The sequence below is a fragment of the Microsporum canis genome, genomic scaffold, assembly GCF_000151145.1.
Source record: "Microsporum canis CBS 113480 supercont1.2 genomic scaffold, whole genome shotgun sequence".
In the NCBI taxonomy this organism is placed as follows: Eukaryota; Fungi; Ascomycota; class Eurotiomycetes; order Onygenales; family Arthrodermataceae; genus Microsporum; species Microsporum canis.
Window position 1 is genome coordinate 1,412,714 of NW_003299168.1, and position 24,200 is coordinate 1,436,913.

The 24,200-nt window shown below is 46.9% G+C and overlaps 4 protein-coding genes across 4 annotated transcripts; 2 read left to right on the forward strand and 2 right to left on the reverse strand.

Annotated features, from left to right (window-relative positions):
- Nucleotides 1-5,250: 5,250 nt before the first annotated feature.
- Nucleotides 5,251-10,426, reverse strand: MCYG_01980 (ATP-binding cassette transporter; the record flags this gene model as incomplete). Its single annotated transcript, XM_002849000.1, has 9 exons — nucleotides 5,251-5,338; nucleotides 5,394-6,639; nucleotides 6,744-7,134; nucleotides 7,248-7,384; nucleotides 7,412-8,124; nucleotides 8,183-9,133; nucleotides 9,195-9,362; nucleotides 9,419-10,166; nucleotides 10,348-10,426. The coding sequence occupies 9 exons, from the start codon at nucleotides 10,424-10,426 to the stop codon at nucleotides 5,251-5,253; spliced, it is 4,521 nt and encodes a 1,506-aa protein (XP_002849046.1).
- A 1,655-nt stretch (nucleotides 10,427-12,081) lies between these two features.
- Nucleotides 12,082-14,378, forward strand: MCYG_01981 (C6 zinc finger domain-containing protein; the record flags this gene model as incomplete). The annotated part of the gene is made up of 3 exons (XM_002849001.1): nucleotides 12,082-14,141; nucleotides 14,261-14,302; nucleotides 14,363-14,378. The coding sequence occupies 3 exons, from the start codon at nucleotides 12,082-12,084 to the stop codon at nucleotides 14,376-14,378; spliced, it is 2,118 nt and encodes a 705-aa protein (XP_002849047.1).
- Nucleotides 14,379-14,666: 288 nt separating this feature from the next.
- MCYG_01982 (deoxyhypusine synthase) lies at nucleotides 14,667-15,801 on the reverse strand (the record flags this gene model as incomplete). The annotated part of the gene is made up of 2 exons (XM_002849002.1): nucleotides 14,667-15,518; nucleotides 15,589-15,801. The coding sequence occupies 2 exons, from the start codon at nucleotides 15,799-15,801 to the stop codon at nucleotides 14,667-14,669; spliced, it is 1,065 nt and encodes a 354-aa protein (XP_002849048.1).
- Nucleotides 15,802-18,310: 2,509 nt separating this feature from the next.
- Nucleotides 18,311-24,193, forward strand: MCYG_01983 (MYB DNA-binding domain-containing protein; the record flags this gene model as incomplete). The annotated part of the gene is made up of 4 exons (XM_002849003.1): nucleotides 18,311-19,113; nucleotides 19,316-19,384; nucleotides 19,423-21,679; nucleotides 21,743-24,193. 4 exons carry the CDS (start codon nucleotides 18,311-18,313, stop codon nucleotides 24,191-24,193), a joined length of 5,580 nt encoding a protein of 1,859 aa, XP_002849049.1.
- Nucleotides 24,194-24,200: the final 7 nt, after the last annotated feature.

Below are 24,200 nucleotides of genomic sequence, written 5' to 3' on the forward strand. Positions count from 1 at the left end.
CGCCCTCGACGCTTTCGAAGCGAGAACCAGAAGGGGGGCGTAATGTAAGGGGTTGGACCCCTATTCCCTTCTCGGGTCACCGCGCGCTCCGTAATCGACGAGGCAGCAAGGCCTGTCTGGAGATGCCATCACCAGACTCCCCCTTTTTACTCTCGCGCACGTGACCCTCAACACGGTCACATGACCTCAACGCCTGAAGCTATAGCTCCATCCCCCATCACCGACTTCCTTCCTTTTCCCCTTTCTTCTTCTTCCCCATGTGTTTTGTCTTCGACTTACGGATACCCTTAGTTAGTTGAATAGAACTCTCTTCGGCCGTTAACAGACGAGGACTTCTATCCTATAGTACTACTTACGGTAGGATTTAATATAGTATTAGTATATAGCTAAATATTAAGCTACTACCTAAGAAATAGTATAGTATACGATACTATAGCTACTAACCATATAATTAACGATAGGAATAGGTTCCTTACTATAGAGTTATTTAATAACGAAGTCCTTACTAGTAATAATATAATAAATATAATAGAATAAGGTGATACTCGAATCTAGATAATAAGTCCTAAAGGAATAAAATTTGAGGTTATCCTTAAATAGGCTCTATATATTTCTAGATTCTATATAAATCTACTTATAGACGAACCTTTAGACAAGGCTAGATATACTTTTAATACCGAAACGGGTCGAATAAGGCACAAGAAGTCTAGAAAGGAGGTTACGGTAATAAATAGGATATATAGAATAAGGGTAGTTAAATTTAATAATCCCAAACGCTTGGCCCGAGCTCTAGGAATATTAGTATTCTTATTATTATTGCGAGCTCCGAAATCGAACGTTGCAAACGAAGCAATGTAGTACCGGCGGTTAGGACACCCAAATAACGAAGTTCTGAAGCATATTAAAAAGCTATCAGACGATATCGAGATCGTCCGGCCAAAAGCTCCAGAAAAAGGCGAACCCGCACTAATCTATTAATCCTACGGAGTATCAAAGTTAAAAAGGTAGATCTCATACTATATTCCCAAATTAAGAGTAATAGCTCCGTTCTAATATCTATACGTTAACCTAATATATATTAAACTCGCTAGATATAACTAGGACTAATAGGTAGCTCACTACTTCTACGAAGTAACTAAATAGTACAAAGTAGACTATATAATATTAAAAGGAATAATCTTACGCTCTATTAAGGGCAAAGTTACCTATATTAAGCGCTAATTTAGGTACCGAGTTCTTATTATCCGAATTAACGTCGAACGTTCTCTAACTACCAAATTCAGGGACTAGGCAAGGGACGAAGGAATAATAATTAAATACTTAGTAGAGTACACGCCCGAGTAAAACGGGCCTATAGAACGCTCTGGCGGGATATTAACCTCACTAACTAGGATACTACGAATAGAAGCAAAGTTCCCTAAGGAAATATGGCTAGAGGTTATCAAAACTACAGCCTATATTACGAACAGGCTGCTAACGTAGTCCTTAGGTTAGAAATCACCTCTTTTAAGTCTAATTAAATACCTTAAGAAGAAGAGAACGGATAAGGCTTATATTCTAAAGTTAACGTTACTAGTATACCTACGAGTTATTAGATACAAGGCTTATATTCGAAATCCTAAAGTTACTAGGGGTAAAAAGGTTACTCTACGAGCTTATATTAAGTACTTTACTAGTTACGACTTAACGAATATCTTTAGAATCTAGATACTATATCTAAGACGTATAATTCGATCTAGAGATATAGTCTTTAATAAGACTAAAATATATAACCTAGACGAAAAGCCGCTAAGTCTTTAATTATATAAGAGAACCGAAGAGATAATAGAATAAATCGATATTGTAATAAATAATAGTAACGTAGCCTAAATACCTCTAGGAGAGCTAATACCTATACCTAAGGTATTATAAGCCCTAGTACTACTAGTTCCTAAATCTATACCTTAAGCCCTAGTAGAAAAAGAGCCGTAAGTTAATACAAACCTATAGTTCTAGTTAGAACTAGTCTAAACGCAACTAGTATTACCGGAATCGACTCCTAAGCCGGAGGCTTAATATCAAGCAGAAACGGATATTAGACCTAAACGGGAATAAACTCTAATTAAGCCTCAATAGCCTTAATAGCTAGAAGTTCTAACAATAGTACGTCCGTTATTATCGAGGCTAGGATTAATAGTAGACCTATTACTAGAATATATTATCGATTGCTTAAGGTAGAGAAAGCCTTCTCGTAGAGTAGCCGGTCTTTATATAGCTTTAAAACCTCTACTAATATATTTATATATAGTATTCTATATAGGAACCCTATATCCTCGCGAACTAATTGACCAAATAATATCTTACTAGTCTACTCTACCTCTACTACTAAAAAACTAGAACAAGATACTTAAATACCCGGGAAAGGACGAATTTATAAAGGTAGCCTAAGTTAAATAGGAAAAGATAAAGGGACGAGGCATATTCTTAAAGGTAATCTAACCTTAAGGTAAGTAAGTATTGCCGTTATAATAGGTCTTCGCATATAAATTTAATAGAAACAGCTATCTTAAGAAATATAAAGCACGCCTCTATATAAGGGGAGATATATAGATTATAGGGAACTTAGATATCTATATAGTAACGCTAGCTTCTAGGACGATGAGAGTACTTATCTTAGTAGTTATAGTATTCGGTCTCGAATAGTAGTAGGGAGACGCGGTAAACGCCTTCCTAAATACCTATCTTAACGAAGAAATTTACTACGAGTTCTCTAATAGGTTCTAAGAGAACGAATATATTATAAAGCTATATCTGGCTCTATATAGCCTACGAAGGTCTCCGTTACTCTAGTTAAATACCCTTACTAACGTACTCTCGGAACTAGGGCTTAAACCTATTTCTGACGAACCCTACCTCCTAATAGACGGTAAAGTCCTTCTATTCTTCTTCGTAGATGATATTATTATTACCTAGTAACGTAGGTATAGTAGATACGCTAAATAGGTTATAAGTAAACTAATAGTAAGATTTAAGATTAAGAGTATTAGGAACGTCAAGTAGTTCCTAAATATTAATATTTAACGAGACGAGAATATAGGAAAAATCTGGTTAAATTAACGAACGTATATTAATAAGATTATAGAATATTATAACCTATAATATATACCCAAGGCCTTAATACCGTTAGCGAAAGAATAGAAATTAGAACCTTTTAATAGCTAGGTAACGTAGAGCTAGATATAAGAGTTCTAATAGAAGATTAGATCTATTCTATATACCGCGATCACTACTAGACTAGATATCGCGTTTATAACGAGTAGGCTCGCTTAATTCCTAAAAAATCCTTCACTATTATATACGGTATAGGTTAATAGGCTAATCTATTACCTACGAGATACTAAAGATCTATCTATTAAATATACTACCGATCACCTCTATAAATTCTCTAAAAAATATTAAGTATTTGAAGCCTTAAGTAATATAGTATTTATAGATAATAACCTAACGAGACGAAGCTCTAAAGGATACCTTTTTAAGCTATTTAGTAGACCTATTAATTAGAAGGTAACGCTTTAACGAACGGTTATAATATTAACGACGGAAGCTAAACTTACCTTACTATCGCATACTATAGCCTAGATAATCTGGTAGTAGCACCTATTTAACTAGGTAAAACTCGATATTGGCCAAATGTACGAGATTTACTATAATAACGCCTAAACGGTTAGCCTAATAAAGAAGACTACTTAGCTCTTACTAACGAAGCTTAAGTATATTAATATTTATTAGTACTAGCTTAGAGAACGTATTTAAAGCGGTAATATTTATATTAAGTAGATCCTAACCAATCAGATACCTATAGACGGGCTGACTAAGGCCCTAGCGCAACAGCAGTACGAGTAGTTCCTGCGATACCTTAGCCTCGTTGATAGGAAGCCCAAGTAGAGCCTAATTCGTTCAAATCTATAATAAAAATCGCAACTAGAGTCTATTTAAAATTTCCTATTTAAGACCGGAACACATATTTATCCGGCCCCTAATATTAATATCGGCACTAATAAATAACGTAGATACCTATATTTACTACTATATTTCTTTCCTTTCTAATATTTAATTTAGCCCTTATTACGCTCTTTTATATAGTTACTAATACCTAAATAGAACTAGTAACCTATCGGCTATATCGTTCTAGAAATATATAAAGTCCTAAGTTCGATACCTATCTAGGCTACAAATATATAAAAATATAACCGAAAATAGGCTCTAATAAGGAGTAACCTAGAATAAATCGGCTAATATTAACTAGGACTAGTACGGGCGTCTTTCTTTTTACTAAATCCTCTATAGTAGTCCTAAATCCGAAGACTACGTAGTCTCTTTTTTTATTAACTAACTATTAAATTCGTTCCTTACTACTAACTTCTAGGATATTCTTACTACTTAAATAGGGCTAGTAACCGAGTAGTATATCTAAAAAAGGAGGATTCTAAGTTCGAACCTAGTACAATATATAAAATTTATTAGATTATAATCTAATATCGCCTAGATTCTCTATAGGGATATAAAGGTAGATACTAGTACCTACGTAGGTGTCTTTTCTTTTTTACCTTTTATAATACCTTCCTACCGGTAGTACCTTTCTAATCCGGTAACTATATGGCTTTATTTCCTATTTTTATACGTCTAAATCGTTTAATATATCTATTTTAGCTCGTTCGAGCTAGGGGGATATGTTAAATGTTGTACTTAGTTAGTAACGTAGTTAGATCACGTACACTGCCCCTGTTATATCCGGCAGAGACTTACACCCTGCACCTAAGCTCTTCAAGCTCACCAATATACGTACATTTTACACCTATATATACGTTCAAACTCATTCAGCCAATCATCATTCGCTGCTCTTGCTCATATTTGACAGTTAGCTAACGAGGTCAGAAGTAGCAAGGTATATGTAAGACGAACTGAATGATTATTATTACCCAACGGCCAGACACTCAACTGTAACTATGGCTTTGATAAAACAAAAGATAGGGTAATATATAGACAATCAGAAATATTAATCGACGCGAAGCTTATAGCTTCAATTTTTATGCTTTACCTATAATAGTATGACCATGGAAATTCAATTATGACATTGAGCAATGAATATGGTGTATATGGCTACCTACCGAGTGGAATGGCGGCTCAATTGAGGGTGACCAACTGTACGCTCCTATCAGATAATGTTATATAAGAGAGGGTGGATTGTAACCATTGGTTACTAGCATTATCCTAGTTATAAAATCTCGCGAGGTTTGTGTTATCATTATGTTCCTTAGATTCCTTTAATAGGATTAGAGATATAGTCCACGCGCCAATACTACACTTTAGCCACGCTGTTTATATTAACTCTGGAGGGATACAGCCCTGCTCACAGCTTCTTTCGTCCCTTTGGAATCCTTGTAAGCCAGTAAAGACCTATGGCTGCCGCAATGTTAAACACAATGTACACCCATAAAATACCAAAATTGCGCCATCTTGTATCGTATGATGAGCTCACATGTTCGAGGAATATGTTCGTATCCTTGATCTTGCAATATTCACAGATGTCCATTGCGTGAGGGTCCGATAGGTATCCGCCTATCCTTGATATGTAGTCAGCCATGTACTCACCGCATGACTGACTATCCGGAGGGTTAATGAGAATGAACTCATTATTCGCACACGAAACTTCAACGTTAGCTAGGCCGGTAGATAGGACTGACGATACCCAGTACGACAATGGCGAAGCCCGGTACAGGAATATCCAGAATCGAGGCATTTGCGCGGGCGAAGCTAGAACGCCGCAGAAGAAGAAAATAAGAACAAAGAGAAAATTTGCAATGTTGCCGCCATCTTCAGCAGAGCCGACGAAGGAGATGCACATATGTGCAAAGGTGGAAACCCAAAGCAGGAACTGCCAGAACAATAGCCACATTAACCACCCTCGCTCGGTACCCTGACCGGCAGTTACAGCATTCTTATACAGGCCAACAGGGAAATAGAATAAAGCCCACATAAGAACTGAGGCAAGGGTATTCCAAGGAATTTCGGAGATAATCTGACTGACCATAAAGATTATCCAGGAGTATGTTTTGGCGGGGCGCTCGCGGACCTCATATAAAGCGCGCTGCGAAACGAAGATTGGTATTTGTTGGTCCACTAGCTGACCAACAACGCTCATCATCTCGAAGATAGCAAACATCTGGTTTTGAAGCCCTTGTATGGTCAGAGGAGCGTTAAGAAAGACTAAGCCGATAAATAGGCTAGTAGTGATGCAAAGCAAGAGCTTGGAGTAGATATAGGAGGGTGATCTCCAAGTGTGCTGGAAAACGCGTTCTGTAACCACAAGAAATTGTTGCGATAGCGGTGCAGCAAACTCATTGTAAGAGGCCGAATTATGCGCATCTTCCAATGATTGATCTAAACCTTTAGCCTTAAGTCGTGCTAATTCTTCTTGAACAGCCCGATATTCTGGGCTGGAACGCCAGATTTGATGCCAGTCAATATCAGAAGAACTCCCAGGAGCAGCGCCAATAGCCTCGAGCATCCATTCAGCTGGGTTGGCACCGAGTGGGCAAGCGATAGCGCCATTGCTCTCAAAGTAATCGATAAGAATTTGGGAATTGTCACCGATGTCACCTGTGTATCAATGGTATGTATTAGTGCTTTATGTAAACCAACTGACTGGTATGCCATCTTGACAATTAAAGTAGACCATCAACTAAGGGACTGGGGTTTCTGACCGAAGTAAACTTGTTTGCCTCCCTCTGCAAGTAAGAGTAGGCGGTCGAACCGCTGAAATAGCATTGCGGATGGTTGATGAATGGTGCAGAGGATTGACTGGCCAGCCTTCGATAGCTTTTCCAGTAAGTCCAAGATAGCCCAGCTAGTTTGAGAGTCAAGTCCCGAAGTAGGTTCATCGACAAAGAGTAGTACTGGTGGCTTTGCGGCTAATTCGACACCAATAGTTAAACGTTTACGTTGTTCAACGTTGAGGCCCTCGCCTAGAACACCGACAACTGCATCTGCATATTCTTGCATGTCTAGCATCTTGATAACTTCATCAACATATGCGAGCTTCTCAGCCTTCGGGGTATTTCCTGGCTGTCGAAGGAGAGCGGAGAAAGTCAATGCCTGCAGACAATAAATCAGTACTAGGCAGATTTTCAAAAGAGCCGAGAGATCGCATGTTTTAGGCGCAGTGTAAGTGCAATTTATGGATATTCTCCGAAATTTCATAGACTTACCTCTCGAACGGTACTTGTCTCTAAATGGAGATCCTGCTGCTGAGCATAGCCAGTTTTGCGCTGAAAGCCATTGTCACGCATTTTCCCATCGACCAAGATGTCACCAGTAATGATACCAACGCCCGCGCGACGATCAGCTAAACAATCTAGAAGACTGGTCTTACCTGCTCCAGAAACACCCATTAAGGCTGTGAGAGTTCCGGGCTTAACCCAGCCGTCAATGTTATCTAGGATGCACCGAGTTTCTTTCTTGATCTTGATTTCGTGACATACATTGCTCCAGTGGAATACGCTTGTGGAGCCTTGAAAACCACCTTTTTCTTCGGATGTGTAGCCCTCTGGTGACGCTATCACCGGTACTAGCCCGGGTATCAAATTTTCGGGATCATGGCTGCCTTTGGCTGGAGACCGGTGGATGAACCCTCGGCGAAAGACAAGGACCTCGCCTTTGGACTTTTTGGCACGAGCATATTCACTAGTAATAAAATATATGAGATGGTTGAAAACAGCCATGACGAGGATTATGCCGAAATTACGCCATTTGTGACTGTGGTGGTAGCTATATGCTGTATTGATGTAGTGGTCTCCATTCACATACATGCTACCGGAAACAGCACCCACGGCGTTGCAAGCTACATTATTCATGGCAGCATTTGTGTAGTCGGGGATATAGGAGGTGCACAGAAACTCGCGGCCGTGAAACTCATTGATCATAAGTGCCTCATAACCATAGGCTACAGGGTTCAGATAATTAATCCATCGACACCAGGGCAGCATGTAGTCGATTGGGACAACAAATCCAGTGAAGATAAGTAGAGCAAGCAGCATTATTGAAGCTGGTACCATGGCCTGTTGCTCTGTCCGGGATAGCGAACCGCTGGAAATAGTTAGTGACATTTCCTCAGTACATTTCATGGTCAAGAGCACCAACTTACATGAACCTGAATACACCAGACATGGCCAAAACGATGGTAAATACGACCAACAAGTAAAAGAAGAAGTTCCCAGGTGTACGGTGGAGGTTGGTCATGAAGTAAAACACCAAGTTAAAAGAAATAGTGCTAGTAATTTTAATGGGTAGGTCAACCAGCACGGAAGAATATGACTCGGCGGATGGGTGGTAAAAAGCATATCGGGTGTGCTTTTCCACAATTGGTCGCTGAGCATAAAGCGTCATCACCTCAAGAATGGAGGAGAAGGAATTGAACAAGATGGCCATAAAAAGGACGACAGAGCGGCCGTAGAAGGAGCCTGTGTTTATGGGTAAGTTGTAGAATAAGGAAGACATGATGAGAGCCATCATGATATTCCCGACCATTACCCAGATGGCTGGCCACGGATCCGCCTTAAATCGTGCCACCCCGCGCCACATACAAAGATGAACCTGCTGTATGTAGGTCAGGATATATGGTGAACCGAGACGCTGACCACGGGATTGCTGTGACCTTTTGAGTCGTCGGAAATCTTCAGCATAATGGCCATCAATCAGATGTTGCGTCTTGTATTCTTCAATCTCAGTTTGAAGCGTGGAATACTCCGTACTATTCCGCCAGGCTTTCACAAACTCTTCAGCAGTCCGTGGGGGTATGAAGCCAGCACGCGCGATGCGCTCTACAGGGAGCGTCATGGAGGTGAGGAAATCAGGGGTTGTTTGGCGTTCTGGACACTCAAACCCAAGGCCGATAAAATATTGCTTAGCTTTGGATGCAGGCCCAAAGTATATCTGGTGCCCATTATAGATGAGTAGAATTTTGTCGAATAAGTCATACGCGCTTTGTGGAGCCTGGTACATAGACACAGCACATGCCTGGCCAAAAAGCTCGGATTGTAGCCGCAGCGTTTTGCAGAATTCGACAGCGTTGGCAGAGTCTAGTCCGCGGGTTGAGCTGGGGCAAACTGTTAGCTAGTTATGATGGAAAGGAATTATGGAATATAACTTTCACTTACTTGTCCCAGCACTGAAATGGAGCATTGGCCAGAGTTGCCTCAGCAATGGTTACGCGCTTGCGTTCTCCCCCTGAGACTCCCCGAATGAACTGGTCCCCCACCTTAGTGTTGACGGTGTGGCTAATACCATACATGGCCATGATGACATCTCGAAAATGCTCGCAGTATCTATGAAGCATGGCATTAGAAGAGAAAACGAAACGTCCCGCTCATGTTGAACCTACTCATCACGAGGAATGCCCTGAGGCAGTTGCTGCGGGCAGCGTGCGCGGGACGCAAAGGTCAATGTTTCGCCAACTGTTAACATTGGAAAATGTACGTCAGTCTCGGCTGTGTATATAGCATCACCTCGATGCGCTGTGTGCATCTCTTTTGCTGAAAGACCGCGATAATTGAAATATGAGCCATTTTTAATGTAGAGACCGTTCGTTTCTCCTGAGATAGTCTTAAGGAAAGTTGAACAACCAGAGCCCGGAGGGCCAAGGACAATACACATTTCGCCAGGATGGATGATACCGTCAAACTGGCGCAAAATGTCGATTTGTGTCTGACCTGAGGGGCTAAACAAGAAACGCCGAACCATGTTTGGAATTGCTAGCCATATATTGGCTACATCCTTTTGGTAATCGGCTGATGTATTATAGCCGAAGACATTGACGTTCTGAAAACACAAGCCAACCTGACGAAAGCTCTGGCCTGCCTCCCTGGTGACCCTTGAGATGTTTGTAGCCCACGCGCGAGCATTGAACTTGTTGCCATGTGGATTTAGAGGGGAGTTTTGATCGGTGCTGCCAAATATAGGTTGGCTATCAGGGCTGTATTCGTTCTTAGAGTATATCTGGGCGAGCTTCTGTACTGTGGAATGGCGGAGCTTGAATGACTCGGCGACATCTGGCTCACTATCATCAGCTGCGACAGAGGTCCAGCTACCCCATTTCTCCGAAGTCTCGTGCGCGTGGCCAGCATGGTGGTCTGAGTCAGTCAAGAACACCCTGGATAGATAATGGCCTAAATATTCTAAGCGGGTGAAGAAGGGGCCCTCGACAATGACAGCGAAATTGGATATAATGAGAAGGATCGAATCGAGTCGGAATAGCACAGAGACTGTAGCCAGATCACTGTTATGCCCCGTCGTATTATTCTAGTTCTGTACTCAAGGTATAAAATAGGAGCCATACCCCGAAGGTTGCGGAGGGAACCCAACTCCGCCGTGTTCCCGGAGCTGTAACCATCCTGACTGATTCATTATCACTCAGACAACACCCAGATGTAATTATCAACGCTTGTCGTCAGGGGGGTAAACGCCCAGCGCTGCGGCGGAAGTAGGCCTGCGATAAGCAGAGCTGGGGCTGTTCTTCCGCCGAGATTCGGACAAAGATGTGGGATCATAGTTGATCCTCATCCGTGGTGGGTGTACCTATATAGAGGTATTTGGAGGGATGAAGCGCCTAGGGAGGCCTTAAAAGGGCCTACTAGGTTTACGTAAAGAGGGTGTTAGGAGCAAATTTTTGCTTAAATATGTCCGAACTGCAGGACGCTGAGGCGAGTGTCCGATGGAATATCCTGTAGACGTCGATCAAATTGGCACGAATCAAACAACCAGAATGCATCATATACCGGAGTAAGCATGTACCTGAAAAAGTATTTATATGAGACATCTGAAAATCATCCTGGCTTATCTATGCCAGCTTTTCTGGACTATTATGCCGCGAGTACGCCTCCGTGTGAATTGAGGCCTCTGCCCTCACTGCGTCTGTAGAGGAACGCAACGCTGTTGCCAGGCTGCCATACATACGGCTTTTTCAACTTCTTTGGTCATGGAATTCCTCAAGGTAGAATGCGCTGGGAATTCGAGTGCAATAAGATGATCTCCGCTCTGCCAGGGATAAGAAGAGAGAGAGGCCTTGGTTAGCAACTGATATGGCAACCTCTCCTCCATAGTGGCTGACCATACTAATTTCAGATGTGTATCTATCTTGTATCAAGTCTCGAGGTATTCTATCCACCGTCAGAGACATAGGTTCCGGTTCCGGTGGTTGATAAGTCAACATGGAGATATGAAAAAGTACTGTGGCTGATTGGAAATATGAGTGGCACTACTCAAGCGAGAGGCAGTTGTATCGACTTGATCTAGGCCAAGTCTGAAGCTCATCTATAGTCTTGAATTATAGACAGTTAAGTCTTTAGCTCATCTGGCCAGAGTGTGAAGTGTGAAGTCGCTGTTGATAGGCAGCGATTCCCATTGGTCACTTTTTTCAACCTCCGGGCCGCATCTTAGTTAGTCAACCAGCGATGGATGCCTGGCAAGTCTTCAGCTATTTTAATTTATTGTGCTGAGATCAACTGTTTATTGATCAGCCCTTTTTGATGTGATAGCTATTAGCTACTGTGTCGAAGGCAGGAAAGTAGCTAATCACTAGTTGGACAGCTTATATGGCAGATATCCATCGTGAGATATCTTCTAACGGTTGATAACGATTCATTCTCTGGCTACGGTTAATCTAACTTGATATATGACTCTAGCGGCGCATGGTGCTATAATACCATGCAGGCCACCCCGACATCTGCATACTCAGAGTCAAGTTCACGGGATGGTACCAATAGAGACGCTGGCCACCACCGAAAACTACGCAAGGGAACCCGTAGCTGCTGGGAATGCAAGCGTCGCAAGTTGAAGTGCTCGTTTTCTTCGGCTGCAGATTCTGTCTGTCAGTCATGTCGCAGGCGGGGGACTAGCTGCATCAGCCAGAAATACCCAGAGGAGATCGCAATTGCAGCTTCATCTTCCTCCTCCTCCTTGGAGCGTGATCGAATAGTGCGTGTGGAAGCACTTGTAGAGCACCTAGCTAGGAAGATTGGTGTAAGTGATGGCTTGACGGGGAGGAACATGACGGCCGATGATTGTTCAACAAATGCTGTTTCATCTGCTCCAAGTTCGAGCATCGGGGAGGGTATTAGCATGGCCAATCTAGCCTCCTCGACCATCATACCGTCGCCAGCAACGGTTGCCACCACGGCTGTCCTCGATGGCGGCACAAGCTATGATAAGATATCTGCCGCGCTGTACGCCGCCCTGCCTCCTCACAAAGATATCCATACCATGATCGAGGCGGGTATCGACGTCTCGCTACACAAAGTGGTTACGCTTCCGTACCCAGTCCTAGAAGCCCAGGCACCTGGGGTCTTCAAGGGAAGCCTGGCCAATATACCTTTACCAACCGCTCACCCTGTCCTGCTTGCAAAGTATCTACTCATCCTCGCTACATGTCTGCAGTACTTACACCCCGAGATTCACAAAGACGACATCCAGCACCTCTCGGAGCAGCCACGCCAGCTCATGCATCGTCTCACTGACACAGTGGCCGCATTGGTGACCAGAAACGATGACATGTTAGACTCCATCGAGAGTCTAGAATGTATCATGCTTGAATCAATGGTACAGGCTAATAGTGGCCATCTTCGCCGTGCATGGCTTACATGTCGCCGTGCCATGTTGGTAGCTCAGATGATGGGATTACATCGCAAGGGCGTTCACCAGCCATTCAAGGTTCTTGATCCCTCCCAACCGGTCTATCCGGACTTTTTCTGGTTCCGTATAGTCTGTACCGATCGTCAGTTGTGCTTGTTGCTTGGCCTTCCACAGGGATCGTTGGATGTCAGTATGGCCTCCCCTGAAGCCCTAGAAGGCGATACCGTCGAAGGCATATTTGAACGCAAGCAGTGCGTCATTGCAGCCCGCGTCCTACAACTAAATGAGTCGGCTGAGTCGTCTGCCATGAGCAGCCTGGAAACTCTATACAGTATCGATGCAGACCTGCAAGCTGCTGCTAATGAGATGCCGAATAGATGGTGGCTGGTTCCTAACCTGGCCAGTGTCTTGCATGACCCGAGAAAGACCTTTTCGGAAACCATCCGTCTCTTCGATCAGATGCTCTATTTCAACCTGCTTAACCTCCTACACCTGCCGTACATGCTACGATTGCAGCCCAGAGCAGACGGTAATTCTACAACTGCAGCCAATTACGATAGAAGCAAGATAGCAAGCGCCAATGCATCGCGAGGGCTATTAACTCGGTTCATTATGTTCCGATCCTTTAACCGCGTCGCATACGCTCTTCGATCTGTCGATTTCTTTGCCCTTGTTGCAGCCATGACATTGATTATAGCCCATCTTAACGCACACCACCAACAGCGATATTACCAGCTAAGCGGTGGAGATAACAGCTTGCTTACACACCAACGAAATAGCGATAGAGCCATGGTTGAACAAGTCCTGGAAACTATGCAGGGCGTCGCAAAGCTTAATACTGATATCCTCAGCGAACGTGCCTCAGACCTGCTTAAGACGCTTCTCGCATTTGAATCCAATGCAGCTAAGGGGAACAGCTTCACCCCCCCGATAGCATTAGCCGAGCCACAGGTGGACTCTACCATAACAGAAGACGGGAAGTTTCTGCGATTTGATATCCCGTACTTTGGTACTGTGAGGCTAAACCACGAGGGCATAGTTTCTATGGAGCCGTGGGCGGGAGATATACCACCACCATTACCGCAGCTTCAGCCCCTATCATCACCATTAACTCAACGATCAGGGCATATGCACTCTGGTTTAGTCAATGGTGATACCTTGCCAGATACCTCACCCGCTCACCAGCCCTATTCCTTATACCCTACAGCAGTCACACTTCCTTGTCCATCTTTGTCGCCGTCTATGCTACCAACGCCACTAACGCAGGCTGGCGTATCTGATATACAGCAGTACACATCCCAATTATCGACCACAATCGACGACACAGTGCAAAATCAGTACTTATATCCCGGCTTAACAACCGCAATAGACGACTGGCCATTTCAAGGTGTAGATATGGCTTTTTTCGATAGCATAATTAATCGGCCGGAACTGGAAGAGGGAAATGTGAATATTAATGATATTGACTTTATGACCGAGTATGAGTAGGAATGAATAAAGCCTATATGCCTGTGTAAAATATGTTTAGTTTCATCTTAGACTGTATAGATCTAGGCAGGTCTCTCCTTCGATATAATGAACTACTCTTTTCCAATAGACAAAATTGCAATGCGTTTACCGCGGCTTGGGCCCGTTCTTAGTAAGTCAGCATAGTTGAACAACCATAGAATGATTGTTAGTTATCTGGGTAAGTCAATAGTTATGCAACGGGTTAGGTCGGGTCAAAGTTAACAAAAGATAGGTATATGCTGAAAGCTGTGATCCTCACGGGCAAACGGCGGCAGCTTCCTGGCTGAGTACTATTCGGTGTAGCGCATTTACTTTTTCTTAGATAATATATAATATAATGCTCTCACAGCATGCTGGCTATTAACACGCGTGCTGCTCCGTAATGTATTCTGCAGTTGGCGGGCCTGCCACATCGTATGATGGAAGCGTGGTGGGGCTATCCAAGGCTTTGATACCGGGGAACGCTACAGACCAGGCAAATACCAAATATGCACTCAAGTCTGTTTCTTCTGTGCAAAAGTCGCGGCAACTATGAGCGGGAATACCACCGTTGCTTCCGCGTATACCTTAACGCTGTCTGCATTGGCTTTGATTTTCCCCCAGCTAACGGCCTCATCAGGTCTGGCTCCTGCATCACTACCGTCAAACTCCTGTCCGGTGTTGATGTACACAGCGCTCTCGGCGCCGTTGCGCATCAGACATGCATTAGCTATGTGATGCTTGACTACCCCGCCGCCGAGGATGATCATACCCGCTCTCTTCGCGCGCACGCTCAAGGTGTTGATGGCGCGCACGTCCTCAACGATGTCAACTCGTAACTGGTCGGGGGAGGATCGGAAGGTGTGGAAGTACATCATGTCACCGAGACTGCCGTCCGTGAGGGCGGGGCAGAAGACGGGGATGGAGTTCTTCCAGGCCCAATAATATATGGAAGAAGGGTTGTTGATCTCTTTGCCCAGGCGGGCGATGATCTTACTTGGTGTCCAGTGTAGAGGCGTGTCTGTCGATTTGGAGGCTTCTTGTTCTGCAACGAGGGTGTCGAGGATGGGAACTACCCAGTCTTCAAATGCACAGTAGTTGCTATTTGGCACAATGAGGTTGCCAATGCGATTGAGGCCCTTGGAACGAAGACCGGCTCCAGGGGAGGAGAAGGTGCCGAGGTAGGTGGGAGCAAGACACTTGATAAAGTCTTCTTCTATACCGCCAGCAGTGGTGACGATGGCGGATACATGCTTGTGTTGGACCAGATAGCGGATCGTCTCGCGCAGGCCGGAAGACACCAGGTTTGAAGTGTAGCCAAGGAAGATTGTAGTCTTTTGACCGGTTTCTGGGTCACTCCAGGCTCTCTATTTATCGTATTAGACAGGATGCCAGTCCTGAGTTTGTAGGAGAGAGAGAGTGTGTGTGTGCCGTTACCATGTCGTTTATTACGCGAGCCGCTTCAGCAACGGAACTGGCCTGGAAGCCCATCGTAACCATGTTCTCGACCAACTCTGCGGCAGTGATGTCTCGATCGGCATACTGATCAAAGTCGAGGCCCTTGACTTGTTTTGCACCTTCAGGAATAGCCTCCGACGGAACCAAGACGGCTGCTTTGGCGCTCTCAGGCGCAAGTTCTTCGGATGCCATTATCTCTAGGTGGGATGTTGGTCTTTCACTTCATGGCCTTTTCGATCACAGCACTCGCCAGCGTGTCAAAGTAGCATCCAGCGGTGGCCCTCTCTTCCGTCTCAATCGACCCTCCAACCACTTCTTCTCGTCTTCTCTTCTGTTTCTGTTGTCTTCTCATCCTCTTCTCTTCATCCCACCAAGAGAAAAAAAAAATCAAAGTTTGGATCATTGCTTACATCATCTTCAAGATTACCTCATCTTTAAATCACGTGAATATCTCTATATTGGCTTCTCTTTTCTTTTTTTTCTTCCTCTTTGCTTTTCTTCTTTAATTTTGATGAAATACGAAGCTTGAGGAGGGAAGCAAGAGTTAAAAAGAGGGCCAACGTCGAACCAAGTTGCAAGCGTAAGTTTGCGTCAGTTGCGTTTTAACGAATAAGATGCAGGAGGGAGGTTCCTTGTGGCCAACTGGTCGATGCGGTTTCAAGGGAGTTCTGGGTGGTGCGACCTGTCCAAGAGGCTTTGCAGTGCTTGCAGAAAAGCTGTCTTGCTCGAGAACATGCGGACATCCCTGCGTTCCTTGAAATGGGCGGCCAATCAGGGCCAGTCAAGACGAAGACTGACTCCTGAGCAGCGCTAGACCGGGTCCACAGTGACGGGATGTGCGAATTGCCAACAGGGCCCCCTGCAAACCAGACCTTCTGCTGCGGCTAGGGGGAAATAAAAGAGGGAAAAAGCCACACACTGGTCAGGTAGCGAAAAACCTAACTAGTGACTGCTCCCCCACAGGGGAAGGTGTCGAATCTGAGCAACTGAACGGCCATGAGGAGGGCAAGGAGGCGGTGGTAAGGAACAGCAAGACTTGGCTGCTTTTGACGGTGTGATTCGCTGAGAACCTTAACTTCTTATTACTCCGTACATAACTATATGTTGTATGTCGACGGTTCGTTTCGATGCGAGCGAAGAAAAAGAAGATCTTGGGATGGGATCTACCACGTGACCGACGCCCATGCGCGGGCGCGAAAGGTTTGGACGTTCTAAAACAGCGCAAAGCCCGCTAATTATGCTTCCCCATTCAATCTCTCTCTCTCTCTCGAACTTTTACGATCTTCAACCTCATATCCTCCTCCCCTCCACAGTTACATTACTGGAGCAGAGAGGACAGACAGCCAGAGAGACCGGTTCCATCGACCCTGGGAGATTCTGTTTATGTCAGACCCGCTTTGGGGAATTCGCCTCTTATTTTTTCCCTTTCACAGCCTCAAATAACAAAAAACGGGGAGAAGAAACCGGGCTGCCTTGCGCTGCATCAACGCGCATTTTCTCTTAATATTCTAGCCTGATAGTTGTTCTGCTTTTCCTTTTCTTTTTTTTCTTCTTTCTTTTTTGCTCTTCTCTTCGCTCCTTCAATCTTCTTATCGACTTCCCGGTCTGGGGCCCTTCTTTTTTTTTTCACCGCAAGAGTACTCTTGGGATATCGCTCTCGTTTCCGTTTCGCCAGGCCATCGTCAACGGTTCAATCTTTTCCCCTTTCCCGCCTTGTCCGGTCGGAAATTGGACTTCCCTGCACCCCTGTAATGCAAGGTCGACTGCCTGGTCTGAAGCTCCATCACCGCGCAATCTGTCCATCTGGCCTCGTTCCCAGCCCTATGACCGCCCTGGCGAACTTGAATTCATCTATTCACACTTTTTTGTACTTCAGTTAAGGCCCTCCAGAGCTTTATCCAGACATCTTCTTGCTCATATCTGGCCCTTTTTCGCATTTTTTTCTTTGCGCGTTGGCGCTTTTCCTTGCTTCCGTCACATCGGGAAGTCACGTGTTGAACGTTATTCTGGAACATTTTGATGCAGTCACGTGCCTATGGCTTCTCGATTCCCGTCGCGGGACCGCTCACCACTCCCATCTAGATACGGTGATAGGGGCCCACCACCGCCTCATGGCCCGTCACATATACCCTCAGGCCCTAGAGGGAATGAAGATGCAAACTCTACACCACTGGGTCGGGATCCTCCCCGCGGCCCCAAGGCGTTGATCGACTCTTCTAGAGGTGGCCATTTTCTACCATCCGGCCCCAGGGGGAGAGGGTTCTCCAGCCGGAATGATTTCAGGGATCGAGATAGGGATAGAGGTGATCACTCGAGGGACATGCGGGACGGCCCGCCACCCCGACGAGGAGACGGAGACCGTGATTGGCCTCGTAGGGATCGCGGCTTTGATTCCCGCGATGGCCACGGCCGCATGGGGTTTGGTCGAGGACGATCGAGGTCTCCTCCCATGAGAGATTTTAGAGATTCACGAGACAGCGGCCCCAGAGAGCTGGATATACCACGTCTACGAAGAAACTCTAGAGATGGGCCCATCTCGCTCAACACTGCACTCTCAGATATTCCATCCATGCGAGGAGGTTCGATGCGAGGCCGTGGGCGTGGGGACCGGGATCGGGGACGGGGGAGAGGCATGCCGCTGGATGATCGAGATCTATTTAGAGGTCGAAGTCGATCCCGCGATGGCTGGAGAGACTCCCGCATGGACCGGGACAGGGACCGAAATCGTGACCCACGCGACCGGGATAGGGACAGAGATCGTATGCTTGATCGAGATCTGGACAGGAGGGACCGTTTCGACCGTCGTGATGATGATAGATGGTCACAGCGGGATGATAGGGATCGGTTTGACCGCGCTGAGCCTTGGAAAAAGGATCGCCTTCTAGCTCGCATCGACACTAAGACGCCCGCCGTTATCTCTGCTAACCCGTTATCGGCTGTATCCCAGACACCAACTCTATTGTCCATCGGTGCGTCCGGTGCCGGCCCTGAAGAAGAGCCTGCTGGACCCCGGAAGGCCAGTAGCACATCTTCCACCCCCAGAGAATCAAGAAGGCCGCTGGAAAGGGCAGAGCATGCCACCCCCATTCGTACACCCACACACGTATTACATGCTACACCCGCTCAGCCCGAGCCTCCCTCTGAACGGCCCACGCCACAGTTCTCTCCTTCTCCTGCTCCTCCGGAAGTGCCTGCCTTTGGTTCTCTTTCTGGTTCTAACGCCCCTTCCGCGGAAACCCCTGAACCGTCGAGAAAACCATCGCAGCAGCCAGATGTACCTAAAGAGCGTCCTGACCTCTTCCCTTCTACTCCCATTAAGCCTCCCACCGCCCCTAGAGCTGATAGAATAGATGCCCAGCAACGTCCAGACAGAAGTAAAACCGATGTACCTCTTCGATCAAGTCGGCCGCCGACAGCATCGCCGGTAGTCCAGCCCAGCTACATGCTCGATCACAGTCATCCTGTCCCCGCGCTTGACCGAAGCATCACCCATGAGCCAGCATCGTCAAACAAGTCCGGAGACTCTCGTGCTCTCTCCAGTACTGAGCAAGAATTTGACCTCTTTCCATCATTACTTGGTCCCCCAAGTTCTGGTAATGTTCCATCATCTACCCGCGCCTCATCCCTCCCGACTCAATCACAACTGGTACTGCGGAAATCACCACCGCCGCCGCCCCCACCCACTTCACTCTCTCCACATTCCCAGCCTGCATCTATACCAACTGGCCCAAGAGCACAACAACAGCGCTCCAATGGCCAACGACCAGGAGCCAAGGTTAGTAATCAATGGGTCAGGCCTGGGTATGTAAATAGAAGACTGTCAGCCACCAGCTCACCGCCAAGTAAGAAAGAGCTTTGGGACGAGGGGAACAGAAGACTGGCACTCGAAAGCCCATTCGTGCCCGAGGGGGTATCGAGCAGTAGTGGCCCTGCTGAAGAGGAGGCGAAGCCTTCTATTACCCCTGTGAACGGAGAGGAGAATGAGAACAAGGAAAAAGACAAAGGAAAGGAAAAAGAAGTCTCAGAGGCCTCTAGAGACGCCCGTGGGATTGGAGATGAAAATGAATCTCAACCGATGCTGGCAGGGGTATCAGAGAAACTCATTCATAATGTTGATGATGATACGACGATGCTTGATGCCCCACCAGCCCGAGAAACCGAAAAAATAATAGAAACACACGATGGACAAGAGCAACAGATTCCAATGCTCTTTGATGAACCCAGTGATCAACAATCTGACGATGATGATGCCCTTGATGAAGAAGACTTCAACCAATCTGAACAACGTTTTGAAAAGGAAATGTTGACTCTAATGTCAGACATCCCCCCCCCTACGCTCCAGGACCCAGTTGTTGTCGACCTGCTTTTGAAGATCCAGATGCTGGGGATGATAGCTGATGGCGCTGCTCCACCATATCTTGACCAGCCAGGTGCTGCTATGGAGATTGAAAGTCCTGATAAGCCAATTGCTATTATCCCACTATCAGGTAAGGAAGCGGAAGAGGTTGAACTTATGGAGGAATCTAGGCCTATAGAGAACTCCGCTGGAACGGCAGTGACTATCCCTATCATAGAGACAAAGGCGGTTGAATCGCTGCCATTCTTATCCTCCGGCCCTCCGACACCGTTTTCTGATATGGAGACTTTACAGGAAAATTATAAACTTCATGATCGTATCAAGGACTCGCTGTTAGAAGACATAATAAAGCAGAGAAATGAAGTCGCAAAACAGCATGCCGCTTTGCGTCAGGAGTATGCACGGTATTACAAGTCCTGGAGGCTGAAGGTCCGCGAGATGGATAGAAAGAAAGAAGAGGCGAGAAAGGCTGACTCGGTATCGTCCTCGACTCCCCCGCCTCCTCTGGCGTCTGCTGCGGCTGTCCCTATAATCGAAGGAAGACGGGGCTACAAGCTAAACAGTGAGCTAGACTTTCAACTTGCTCTAAAGGCATCAGCAATTACTGCGCAAGAGGAGTCGGAACGACGGCGTGACCAAGAAGCCACTGTAAACCCCGACATGACTCGCGAAGCACGAATCCCAGACATGTTAGACGAGTATCAAAAGAAAGCAAGTCTCTTCCAGGATACGAACCAAATCGTCGATCCGGCCGATGCTTTTACTGTCTTTGCTTTTCATCCTCCACCTAACGATTTTACCCCAGAAGAGCACAAAGCGTTCACAGACGCTTTTATGGCTCACCCTAAAAAATGGGGCAAGATTGCTGAACTATTACCTGGCCGTACTTTCCAGCAGTGTGTGATGCATTACTATTCTACTAAGGAGGAGATTAAGTATAAAGCCAAGCTTAACAAGAAGTGGACACGCAAGGGACGAGCAAGGAAGACTGCAAGGGCACCCAAATCTAACGCTCTCATGGCAGATCTGGGAATCCGGCCTGCTTACGATGCGGATGATACTGAGACACCAGTGGTCACTGATACGGGCAGGCCAAGACGTGCCGCTGCACCGACATTTGGTGACTCGAACGCTGATACAGAAAGTAACACCCCCACACCGGCGCCTGGGAAGCGCGGAGGCGCAAAGGACTCAAGCGACCAGCCTACTGAGAGAGGCACCGGGAGAAGACCTGGACGTGGTGGCGGTGGCGGCCGGGGTGGAAGAAGAGGGAGGGGAAGTGGCCAGCAAGGTGCTTCGAGAGCAGAGGCTGGGACATCTACCACCACAGCGGCTGCTTCGTGCGCAAGTATTGTACCCGCCGTCGCACCCCTACCGAAGCCCGAGGTGGATGGTCAAGTTGAAAGCTTGGTTGATGCGGTGTTGAGGGCAAAAGAGGAGTTGGAAAAGCCTGTCGAGGAGAGTGTTGTGCGCGCGAAGCCTGTTAGGAGTGCACGAAATAAGGAACAGCAACAGGTGCAGCCAGTGCAGCAAGGCCCAGAGGCTGCTGACCCAGATACAAAGGTAGGCCTGGGCGAGGGTGGGTATGGGTCACTGCAGCCTACCAGCTATTGGTCTGTACCTGAGCAGAGAGACTTCCCAGAGTTAGTGGCGCATTTTGGCAAGGATTTTGAGGCCATTTCTCAATTTATGAAGACTAAGACCCCTACAATGGTATGCATTGCCTCCCAGTTGAACGCTTTAGATGGAACCAGATATTAATGTCTTTTTATACAGGTCAAAAACTACTTCCAGCGCCGTGTTGACTCTGGGAAGACGGAACTAGAAGAAGCTGCATTGATAGCCGAAGCCAAGAAACTACGCGGCGAGCCCACTGGACCCCTACCGACCCCGAGTGTTAGCTCAAAGCGACGGTATGAGGCTACCCCGTCGTCGGTTGCGCCACGAACTCTAGCACCCAATACAGAAAACGTCGACGTGATGGACAGAGCGCTAGCGCCCAAGGGCAAGCCATCTGTCATCAGTATGCCACCTACACCAGCTGTATTACAACCACGTCATGGTATGGAGAAGGAACGGTCGCAGCCAAAATTATACCCCCTGGTTCAGGCTCCTGCAAGTCAGCCCAACCTCGCTGCCAACAATGATGAGCTCCACCAACGTTCTGTTAGCACTTCGCAATTGCCTCCGTCTCATCGCAGTCAGCAAGGACCTCGGATGGGATATTTCACTGATGAGCGTAGAGAAAACCGTCCTCCAGGATCTCATGTTAACATCGCAGCTCACATGCCAGAGCAGGACATGAAGCCAATATCGCATTCAATGACAGGTCAAGCAACCACTGGTATGCCACTGCAGACACTTCAACGACAAAATCCAAACGTTGTGCCCCAAATCCAAGACCTAGGAGAAATCCCACGCTACGCACCGTTGTCACAGCCACCCACATTCCCTCAAGGGCCCTACCTGCAGCCGCCGGGCAGTGCACGCAACACTTCGGCCTCACGGACACATTCTCGTCGCTCAAGCCGCACGATCACTTCTGCCGTTACTTCTCCTGTTCAGAGGCACATTAAGCTCGACGCCGACCCAAGTGGTATTCCAGCCATGGAACGGACCGCACCAATAGGCCCATCAGGGTACCTGACTCCCGGCCATCCAGCGTCTGTCCGACAAGGCCCTACTCTTACCCCACCTACGGACCATGGCCGACCGAGGATAGCTACCGCACCAGCCGCACCAGCCGCGCCAGAGCCTCCGCGTAATGTTCCTGCGAAACGTTCAAATATCATGAATATCCTTAACGATGAGCCGGAAGAACCCCAGCCACGAAAACGGTTCGCAAGCGACCAACCAAATCCGGCTGCTATTGGACCGCCCTCACCTTCACGGCCTGTGTATCAAGGACGTCATTCGTCATCAGCACAGCCGGCTCCTGAGGATCAACATCACTATCAAAGGCAGCAGCAGTATTATTCCAGTTCCTCTCAGCAGTCACAACAGCAGCAGCAGCAACAACAACAACAACAACACCAAGCACAAGCGCAATCCGGAGCTAGTGGGCAGTATGCAGACACTTCTTCTAACTCGACTCGAGGATCTACTACCCAGGACTGGATGGCAAGGTTTGATCCTCGTGAACAACAGCAATCGCACTCCACTTCGTCCACCCCCTCAATTTCGAGATTGCCTAGTTATAGTCATGGATTCTCTGGCTCTGGACCCCATACACCCCACTCCATATCAGGCCTCCAACATTTGTCCGACCAACCTCAATCTGTTTCCCAGCAGCGTCAATCATATTCTCATCAGGCCTTGCAGCAGCCACCTGTGCAGGGATTACCGGACCGCAGCCAGCAGCCACAATCACATCTAGGCCCCACAGACCGCGAGTCTCCAGGTCCTCGTCATATTCAAGCCCACCCACACACGCGATCGCCTGTTCAGCGACATAATGCGCCATATGCAAGTAAAGTTTCGCAACCGCGTTCTGCTTCGCCCATGCCATCCGGCCCTGGTGGCATGAATCCGCATGTGAGCCAGATGTCAGGGTTCAATCAATCTGGAGGTGCCCATCATAAATCTTCCCAGAGCCAGCATCAACCAGGACCGCCGCACCTGCTGTCCCAACCCCACCAACATGGAATGCACGGAAATAATGGGTCACAATATAGTCCACACGTTCAGCCATTGGCCTCGTCCACTTCCCGGCACCCGCCTCCGCAATCTGTAATACAACAAGAGCAGCAGACGCACCACCAGCACCAGCATCAGCATCACCACCACCACCAGCATCAACACCACCAACATCAACGCTCACATCAACCACAACCTCACCAGCACCATCAGCACCAGCAATCACTTTCTCTCAGCCAACGTAGCAACTCTCCCTTTGGCCACAGTCCCCATATGTCTTCTCAGCAAGTCACCTCTCATACGCAAGGGATGCCTCGTACCGGAGGGTCAATGTCGGCCTCCAGTACACCTAACCACCCAAGCATGAGCATAGGTAGATCCTATACCCCACCGTCGAACTTGGGTCAGCATCATCCCCAGGGTGGCTCCAGCAATGGCCTGTCATACCCAAATACTTCATCCCATTCACTGCACCAGCCTGGCCAAGGGAACAACCCGCATCAACATCTACGGCCTCGTCACGGGTCAGGCGGGCCTCCACCATCCGGACCAGGACACCATAATATCTATCCTCACGAACCCAGACAATAAACATGCT